This window comes from Papio anubis, chromosome 6 (assembly GCF_008728515.1).
Source record: "Papio anubis isolate 15944 chromosome 6, Panubis1.0, whole genome shotgun sequence".
Taxonomy (NCBI): Eukaryota; Metazoa; Chordata; class Mammalia; order Primates; family Cercopithecidae; genus Papio; species Papio anubis.
In genome coordinates this window covers 18907666-18917737 of record NC_044981.1, presented here as the reverse complement: position 1 = coordinate 18917737, position 10072 = coordinate 18907666, and the positions used below count along the sequence as shown (strand labels likewise).

The 10072-nt window shown below is 40.3% G+C and overlaps 1 protein-coding gene across 1 annotated transcript; it reads right to left on the bottom strand.

The window, feature by feature from the left end:
* Positions 1 to 5452: 5452 nt before the first annotated feature.
* Positions 5453 to 9742, bottom strand: LOC101021225 (serine hydrolase RBBP9). Its single transcript, XM_031666954.1, has one exon. The coding sequence runs from the start codon at positions 7461 to 7463 to the stop codon at positions 6903 to 6905; it is 561 nt and encodes a 186-aa protein (XP_031522814.1). The 5' UTR covers positions 7464 to 9742; the 3' UTR covers positions 5453 to 6902.
* Positions 9743 to 10072: the final 330 nt, after the last annotated feature.

Here is a 10072-nt window from a genome sequence, read left to right as displayed (position 1 = left end):
CAATTAACATACATCCTGGTCATTCAGTTAGAAGCCAGGGGTTAGAGACAAGATTCGAGAGTCAGGTTAAAACACCTTCCTAACTTCTTTCAGATGCTATGAAGCCAAATATTACCAGGCCATAATATAGTTACATTCCACCTTCTTTGACCTAAGAGTAGAAATTCATTCTAGATTCTGCAACAGGTTTTCTGTATTATTTTTGTCTATTTTTTTTTCACCCACATTAGTATTTTAGGGGACAATTGTGAGATACTGTATCAGGAACTGCTCACTGATCTCTATTTTATTTATAGTTCTATCTGTTATTTATAATATTTAATTGTGTATTTGTAATACACAAATGCACACAATTATACTAATTGTATCTCTTATTCCTGGCATGCTAGCATTATCAACTGTTGCAACATTCTCTCTCTCTTTCTCTCTCTCTCTCTCACTCTCACTCTCTCTCTGCTGCATTTCATATCCAATCCCCCCCTCCCCTTCGACATTCATTCTCAAATATTTAAGGTATGTCTATTCATTCTACATTTCAGACCCTTCTTCCTTATATGTGTTTCTATGAAAAAAATATAACATTATATTCTGTATTTTTAAATGTATATGAATTTGATTTTGCTACCAATTTCATATTTCTCATCTTTTATCATTACAGCTTTATATGTTTGAAATCTATCCATGTTTTCCTACGTAGATGGGGGTGTGGTATCTACGCAATTTTTACTTAATGACTCTACTGTTCAGCTGGTCAAAGCTTTGTGTCAGGCATGAGTTTAAAGAAAGCTCCCACAAAGGGGAAACCCGGGGGAAAATCACTTTCTTAAAGACTGAGCTAAAAACTAGAATATGGCTATTGTACCCTCAAGACCTGTACACGCAGAGCTAGCTTCTCTGTAACAGTGTTGGCTGCTGACAGGAGACCTTGGCTGGGTCCCAAGCATTCTCATGGTTGCTTCCTCTGGTTTGCTCTTGAATTTGGCTGTTTTCCTTCTTTTGAACTCAGGTCCTTATGGGATGAAAGAGGAGGGTGCTTGGTCTCTCAGACTTGGAAGAGCTAAAACTTTTTCCATGAGGTCTTCTGAAAACCACATGAAGCCCATGATAGCTTGTGCCAAGTGGGATGCTCATTTTCTTCCTAAAGAAGCCTCCTGTATACAATCATTCCTCCTGTACACAATCACTTTTTGTGCATATTCTACACTTTACTTCCCTGTTACTCATGAGATGGTAGCGTGGGTTGTCTTCAATTCTATGCTACAATCTGTAGCAGTTCAACAAAGTACTTCATCTTTGTACAGAAAAATATTTGTATAGGTTTTCCCTGTAGAAAAACCATAAAATAATTGTCAAAGCACAGAGCATTTTTAACTTAATTTCACAGTTAAATTGCACCTCAACAGGACTAGACAAACCCTCACGACAATCAGCAGTGATGGATGATACTGATTTCTCCTCATGCTTGCCAGCACTTGATATTGTCTGAGTTGTTTTTTGCCAATCATAGACACAAGTTGATGTTTTATCTTTATTTTCACTTCTTTATCAATGAGAATGAATGTCTCTTCATGTAGTTCTCAGCCATTCAGATTTCTTTTTTGTAAATTGATTATTTCTTTTGTCAGATTATCTATAGAATGTTTTATCTTTCTCTTGCATATTTTAGAATTATTTCTTATGTGTTTTATACTCATCTTTAACAGAGATGTTGCAAATGTCTTCTTGAAACCAAGCACCCAATTCTAATTTTTTTTTTTTTTTTTGAGATGGAGTCTCGCTCTGTCGCCCAGGCTGGAGTGCAGTGGCCGGATCTCAGCTCACTGCAAGCTCCGCCTCTCGGGTTTATGCCATTCTCCTGCCTCAGCCTCCCGAGTAGCTGGGACTACAGGTGCCTGCCACTGCGCCCGGCTAGTTTTTTGTATTTTTTTAGTAGAGACGGGGTTTCATAGTGTTAGCCAGGATGGTCTCGATCTCCTGACCTCAAGATCACCCATCTCAGCCTCCCAAAGTGCTGGGATTACAGGATTGAGCCACCGCGCCCGGCCCCAATTCTAATTTAAGTAATTCATAGCTGCACACTATTAAAAGAATGATAGTGGCCAGGTGCAGTGACTCACACCGGTAATCCTAGCACTTTGAGAGGCCGGGGCAGGCAGATCATTTGAGGACAGGGGTTCGAGAACAGTCTGGCCAACATGGTGAAACCCTGTCTCTACTAAAAATACAAATATTAGCCAGGTGTGGTGGCACACACCTGTAATCTCAGCTACTTAGGAGGCTGAGGCAGGAGAATTGCTTGAACCCGGGAGGTGGAGGTTGCGGCGAGCCACTGCCCTCCAGCCTAGGTGACAGAGTTACACCCTGTCTCAATAAATAATAAAAATAAAAGAATGATAGTTAGAGGAGGAGTTCGGATTGAAAGTAGCAAACATGAAGCTCTTTTGTTTTCTTGCCCTTTTCAGACCATGAAACCACTTCATTCTCCCATTTCTAGGTTTCATCTTTCAAGCAGGAAATAACCTGTAGTACTGTTTTGTATCATAGCAGTAGTAATAACGGTAACAGTAATGTTGAAATGAGGCCTTTATTGCCAACATCTTGCAAAAGAAAAAAATCCACAAATAAAAAGTAAGTACATTTATTTTTTGTATATGATGACTTTTTGGTGATACAGGACCAGAGAACATCTGGATTTTTCCATGTCATTTGTGTTCATACATAGTAATTATTTTTCCTCATATCTATTACTTTATGTATGTGTTGATTCTTTTCCTTCTATTTCCACTTTCCTTGCTCTTTAAATCCCTGGTGTTTGAAAATATGGTGAACTGACAAAGGCACATTAAACCTTCATTCCCTGTGGCCTCTCACCACTCTGGGAGGAGGGTAAGCAGAGTCAGAGGTGTCCCAGGAGCAGGGAAGAGACCCACACATAACAGCCGTTCAGGACGGTGGTAGCGGCATCGCATCGGCTCCATCTTTACTTGCACACTCAGGCCCTGCAAATATTTCAGGCACACAATGTGGTGTAGTCTACATCAGGGTTACACTTGGAATGGTTTGTGGAGGGCTACTGAACGGAAATGTAGACTCTTGGCTGGGCACAGTAGCTCACCCCTATAATCCCCAGCACTTTGGGAGGCCAAGGCGGGTGAATCACCTGAGGTCAGGAGTTCGAGACCAGCATGATCAATGTGGTGAAACCCCATCCCTACTAAAAATACAAAAATTAGCCAGGCGTGCTGCTGGGTGCCTGTAATCCCAGCTACTCTGGAGACCGAGGCAGGAGATACCACTTGAACCCAGGAGGCGGAGGTTGCAGTGAGCCAAGATCACACCACTGTACTCCAGCATGGGCGACAAGAGTGAAACTCCATCAAAAAAACATAAAAATAAAAATAAAAATAAGAGAGAGAAAGAGAAAGAAAGAAAGAAAGAGAGAGAGAGAGAAAAGAAAAAAAGAAAAGAGAAGAGAAGAGAAGAAAGAAATGTACACTCTTTAGAGCAGAAAACTTTAAAAATATGAGCATAAAAATTGGCCAGGAGATGTGTGAGGGGGTGGTGGTAGATTTTTTTTTCCACTAATGAGCTTTCCTTTCATGTGTATAGGAAGGGGTATAAATTAAAGTGATAATCCTGGCTATTTGATACATCCCTGCCCCTTCTTATCTGTAGGAAATAAAACAGTTTACTTGACTCAGGGTACGTTAGCCTAAGTGATTCTGCTTTTCCTGGTAGGATGGATAGCCTTAGGGGGCTCACATTCTCTCCGTTCTGAAAGTCTGCAGCCCTGTGAGCCCTTCCTGGTCTAGCATTGCCTCTGACTGAAGAGATGCTTTTCTAACTCTGGGGCTCAGCATTAGAAAGCACACTTGCCCACAGATACAAACTACCTCTTCCAACCTAAATCTTGAAAGTAATTGATGTCATATTTTGACTCCTTTTTCTTATTTCTCAATTGTTTTCTAATTCATGAGGTGACGAGGGTTGTTGAGGCCCAATAAGAATAGAGTGTGTTAAGCAATATAAGCAACAACGCGTTATCCCCAGATATTTTCATGTAGTAGATCTTGAATGGAACAACCCCTAGACACCTTTATTTTTAACAAGATTTGCAGGTAGGACGATAAGAGGTTCCCAGTAACTCTGGAAATGCACTGTTTTAAGTGCATTTAGGAGTTGCTGTTAATGCCCGAGCATCAGGAAGATTTTAAAAAACATAATTTTCCTAATTCATTGGAATTTTATTTTTTATTTAATTATGTGTAGCTTTTATATAGTAAAACTTAACATTTACTGAATGGCTATCTTTCATCAGTTACACTGCCATGAGCTTTAGATATATTATTCCAACCCTTAGAATAATTATAAAAGGCATTTTTTTAACTGAATTTTTCCAGCTGAGGAATCCAAGACCTGGAGAAATTTAATGACTTTCCTGGGACTTTACGGACATGTACACAGGAGTTCCAAGATTTGGACCCACATCTGCTTAGTTCAATGTTTTTCCACTACACTATTCTGCTTTCTCATTTATACCCATATGTACACATGAAATGATCCATTAATCAGTGGCTCCAAACATTCCTTCCTACCTTTCAAAATGTTATCACAAGTTTCAGTTATATTGCAGTATCAAATGTTTATCCCTAGGTCATACTGGTATTTGTGGCATTCTCCAAATAATGCAGTGTGCCTTCATTGAGAAAGTGCATGGATGAATGAAGGGGACATAAGCATGTGTGAGTGGACCCCATAGTCTCTTCCCAATAGCTTATGATAATTAACAAATCATGGCTAGTTTTTATTACCTCATTTCTTTGTAGACATCAAAAGTAAAAGACGTAATTTGGATGGTGTAATGGAAAGAACACAGAGATTGGAGTAAGTCTCCATAGCTTTTAAATTTATCTCCTTTACTTTTATTCTTTTGTTTTGCACAAAGGGGACAGGGTCTCACTTTGTCACCCTGGCTGAACTGCAGTGGTGCAATCACAACTCACTGCAACCTCTACCTCCTGGCTCAAACCATCCTCCCACCTCAGCATCCTAAGTATCTGGAACCACAGGCATATGCACACACACACAATTGTGGTGGCATATATGTATATAAATAAATGTATGATATATTTATATTTATATAGAATATCTATCTATATATTTATTTAATAGACATGGGATCTCACTATTTTGCCCAGTCTGGTCTCAAACTTCTGGGCTCAAGTGATCCTCCCCTCTTAGCCTCTCAAAATGCTGGAATTACAGGCATCAGTCACCAAGCCTGGCCCTCCTTTACTATCTAGCAAGTCATTTATACCAGCAGTCCCCAACCTTATTGGTGACAGGCACCGATTTTGTGGAAGACAAACTTTCTTTTTTTTTTTTTTTTTTTTTTTTTTTTTTTTTTTTTTTTTTGGTGGGAAATGAAAAAGGGTAGGTTTCTTTATTTAAATTTTTTTTTTTTTTTTTTTTAAGAGACAGGTTCTTTGCTCCATCACCCAGGATGGAGTACAGTGACGGGATCGTAGCTCACGGAAGGCTCAAACTCCTGGGCTCAAGCAATCCTGCCTCAGCCTCCCAAGTAGCTAGGACTAGAGGTGTGCACCACCATGCCCAGCTAATTTTTAAATATTTTGTAGAGATGGGGTTTTACTATGTGCCCTGGCTGGCCTCAAACATCTGGCCTCAAGCAATACACCCACCTCAGCCTCCCACAGTGCTGGGACCACAGGCATGAGCCACCACACCCAGCCAAATAAAAGGCTTTTTGAGGAAGTATGATCAGAAGAAAATGGAATGTGCTTGAAAGAGCTCTACAGGGCCACGGAAGTTCTGTTTTCCATAGAACAGAACGTGAAGTATGGACAGGTTCTTTTTAAAAACACTTGACTTTGGAACAAAATCCAAATTGTCCCCATAATTTCATCCTTTGACATTATGTTCATTTTGGTTATCTTAGTCTTTTCTCAGACTTTACAGACAATTATCTAAAAGCCCCTGGCTAAGTTAATGCTTATGACTGTGGTCACAAATGGATGGCTTGGATTTTATTTGTCTTGCAGTGTTTGTAAATTTTTTGATGTATACTCTTATTGCCAACTTACATACTCATATGTATATGGATTGTATGTGTATGTGTATATATATAGTCCCCAAATTTAAAAACCATAATTTGGACATTTTTTTCCACACAAAAAATCAGAAAATTGGTAACACTCTGCCCCATTTCCACATGGCAACAATTTAGACAGGCCATGAGCTCTCCACACAGCCCTGATCCCACCACTCTTGTCTCAAACAAATCTAGTCAGTTGTACGTATATTATGTATGTATATTGCTGTGCTTCTCCTTCCTTCCTGACTCTGGAAGACTCCTGTCTCAGTCTCTCTCAACATGTTTGAAGGACTCAGGGACAAGTGTCAGAGTGTTTAATGTCCGGGGCCAGCTTGAAACAGCAGCTAGTATTTTGAGCTCTAAGCTAACACTCTGGACTTTCAGTCATGTTTTCTTTCCCCAATGAAACGGAAAAGTTTGATTTCAAAGAGGCAAAGTGTGTGACGCCTGCAACATACATAAAACCTGTTTCGTTTTACTCAGGAGTGGGAATCAGGAAACCTGGGTGCTGTTTCTGACTTACTTTGGTTAGAGAAGGGCAGTTAAGCTGTCCTTACGTGTCTTACCAAATGAGGAAAATACTGCGGTAGCTCATAGCAATTTGGGAGTTTTAGAGTCTGTGGAAAATGGAAATGCTATTTGTAACTTAGATTGAACGTTGAAACTTGTGTTTGTTTTTCAGGCACTTTTGGAACTTAACTGGATGTTTTATGTGTCTAGTAATCGGCTGAGAGTAGATATTATTTTACCCCTATATTGGGATGTGAAATAGCAGAAATCATACAGTCTATGCTGGTACTTTCAGCAAAGACTTTACCACAGTAATCAGTTCATGAAACTCTGTGTTCTGAAAGTGGCCACGGTCAGTGAATTTGTGCAATTTGGTTTCCAACCTATCGGCCACTTCTTGTTGTTCCTTCCAGGGAAGGAATGGGTCGTCAGTGGAGCCAAACTGCACAATGTAAGGGCAGTTGGCCTTGATCTTCTCCCACTGCCAGGGGCGGATGAAGTATCCACTTGCACGCTCATTTTCATCCCCCAAGTCTGATGTGTACGCAGACACTAATACAATAGCATATACTCGATGTGTTTCTGCATACCTCATGGCTGCGATGGCCCCAGAACTGTGGCCGATAATGATGGTCTTCTCATCACAGTGCAGCTCTGTCTCCATGAAGGGCAGCCAGATGCTCTCTCGTGCTGTAATTGGGTCAGGCATGTTTTTAGCCAAACACTGGAAACCAGGTATCTTCTCCAGCTCCTTTTTCACCCAGCCATACCAGCCGTGGGTGGTCACATCCCCGCCTCCGTTCCCGGGAACAATCACTGCCTTGCTAGGAGAAGCCATGAGTACAGCGAAGCCAGAGTCCCCTCAGCGCGGGGGAAGACAAACTTTCTATGGACCAGGAGGGAAGATGCTTTTGAGATAATTCAGTCACATTACATTTATTGTGCACTTTATTTCTATTATTATTACACTGTAATATATAATGAAATAATCATATACTCACCATAATGTAGAATCAGTGGGAGCCCTGAGCTTATTTTCCTGTACCTGGACCATCCCATCTGAGGGTGATGGGTAACAGTGACAGATCATCAGGCATTAGATTCTCATAAAAAGCACAAAACCTAGATCCCTCACATGTGCAGTTCACGATACAGTCTGCGCTCCTATGGGAATCTAATGCCACCACTGATCTGACAGGAGGAGGAGCTCAGTAGGTAATGCACGTGATGGGGAGTGGCTGTAAATACAGATGAAGCTTTGCTCACTCACCTGCCGCTAACCCTGCTATGCAGTCTGTTTGCTAATGGGCCATGGACTGGTATCAGAGTTGGCAAGCAATCTGAGTTTTATTTGCCACTGCTAAAATAGATCATGCCTACAGTCTTTCCACCTTCAAATCTAGGATTGCCCTCAGTGGAGAGGAAAGAAACCGTCAAAATTAAATGAAAAACCTGAATCCAGAACTTATATTTGAAAGGGAGGTATAGGAAGTTCATGTTATTATAATAACTTGTGTTTGGACACAGACCGTTTCATATAAAATTTTCATAACCAGTGACATTTCTCCCTATATGAAAATATGTAGCTTAATCTCTAAATGAGGGAAAGAGTACATGTCTTCTTCCCTGACATCTCTCATTCAGGTGGTATGATATATGATAAGCAATGTCAGCAGAGTATTTGTTACGAAATCTAGAAGAAGAAAAGCCCTGCAATAAATATGATCTCATATCAGTTTCAAAGCCCCTGGGTAAGGAAGGACCAAACAGCTATATCTCTGCTTTAAGGCAGGTGGAGTAACTACCATAGGGGCCACTAGGGCCTTGTTAGTGAGAGAATGTCAGACTGCTCCCCAGCTATTACAGGCTCTCTCTTCTCTCTCAGTCATCCCTTCCTATAAATCACAACTCACCAGTCCGGATCTTCAAGCAGAGACAACCTCAAAACTCAAGAACCGTCTTTAGATAAATGAGGTCTCAGGCAAATGTCTGTCAGCCAGACAGACACCCCAGCAAACTATTATTCCCGCCGGAATTAAGAATCTCTGCTGAGAGCCAAGCACAGTAACACATGCCTATAGTCTCAGCTATTCAAGATGCTGAGGCAGGAGGATCACTTGAGCCCAGGAGTTCAGGGTTATAGTGTGCTATGTTCACACCTGTGAATAGCCACTGTTCTCCAGCCTGGGCAACACAGCAAGACTCTGTCTCAAAAAATAAAAATAAAAAATCTCCCTTGCTCAGGGTATCTATAACATTAAATGATTCAGTTTTCTGAATGGTATTACTTGTGTTTAAATCCACAGGCACTTTTGTTCACCATCTGAGAATCTAATTGATATATGTTTTAAAAGTTATTTCTAAACTTCTCCCTTCCCCACCCTTATCTAACTGATGAAAACGTCTATTACACATTCCAGTTCAGAGTGCTTCCCTTGTGATACATATTTTCCCTTTGCTGATAATATAAGCTTCCTGCCACCTGTGACCTAATAGGTTTAAGTTGTTTATTTGCTAATCAAAATTAAGCTCCCTCCTACTTAGCCCTGGACTTGACCCTCAACTGCCTCATATGCTAGAGTCTAATAATTTCCCCCGAGTTCTAGTTACAGCATGCACCTGGTGTTTTCTTGATTACCAGAAGCCTTCCTAGCAGGCTACGTCCTGCAGCTTCCTAGCTACAATCCTGCACTATGTCCAAAAACTGGGACACAAGATGCTTTAAGGATGAAAGTCAGGTATTCACAAAATGTAGAATTCAAGAACTCCCTGCCCTTCCCTGCCACACATATCCACATAGAACGCCTTGTGTGTGCTTTCCCTGACAGTCTGAAAAGGCCTTTGAGGTTTAATCGGTAGATAGTGGCAAAAGGATAACACGGTATTCATAGTGGGAATTCTTATCTCAATGCTCCTGCTGGCAGAACACCAAAGTCTGCGTGCCTTGCAGTTTATTTAGCTGTAAGGAATAGGGGTCAGAACGATTCCTGGATTACTGTATACAAAATACCACTTTTTCAACTCAAAAGTGATCTCTAGGCAATATGTAACAGCAACTTGTAAGAAGTTCAGGGTGAAATATTTCTTTTAAGAGAATACATTCCTTTCCCATCTAATTCTTACTATAATAATTCCTGAATTACTAATCTTGGTCCTGTTTTTAAAATGTATTTTTACTTTTAGAAATGATTATTTCTAGTTAAATCAATGATGGAAAATAAAACCTAAGTTAATCTCTACCAACGCATCAGGACAGGAAAGAAGTATAACCATAACTTGCAATGGCTAAGCAAACACTTTTAGAAAAGTTAAGTCCTAGATTTATAAAGGATTCAAAAATTCTGTGAAAACACCTGAGTTTTATCCATGTAACAACTGTATCTATTTTACATACTTACCTTTCATATTTTATGTCATTATTCTTTAGGTTCTATTACAAATGCTATT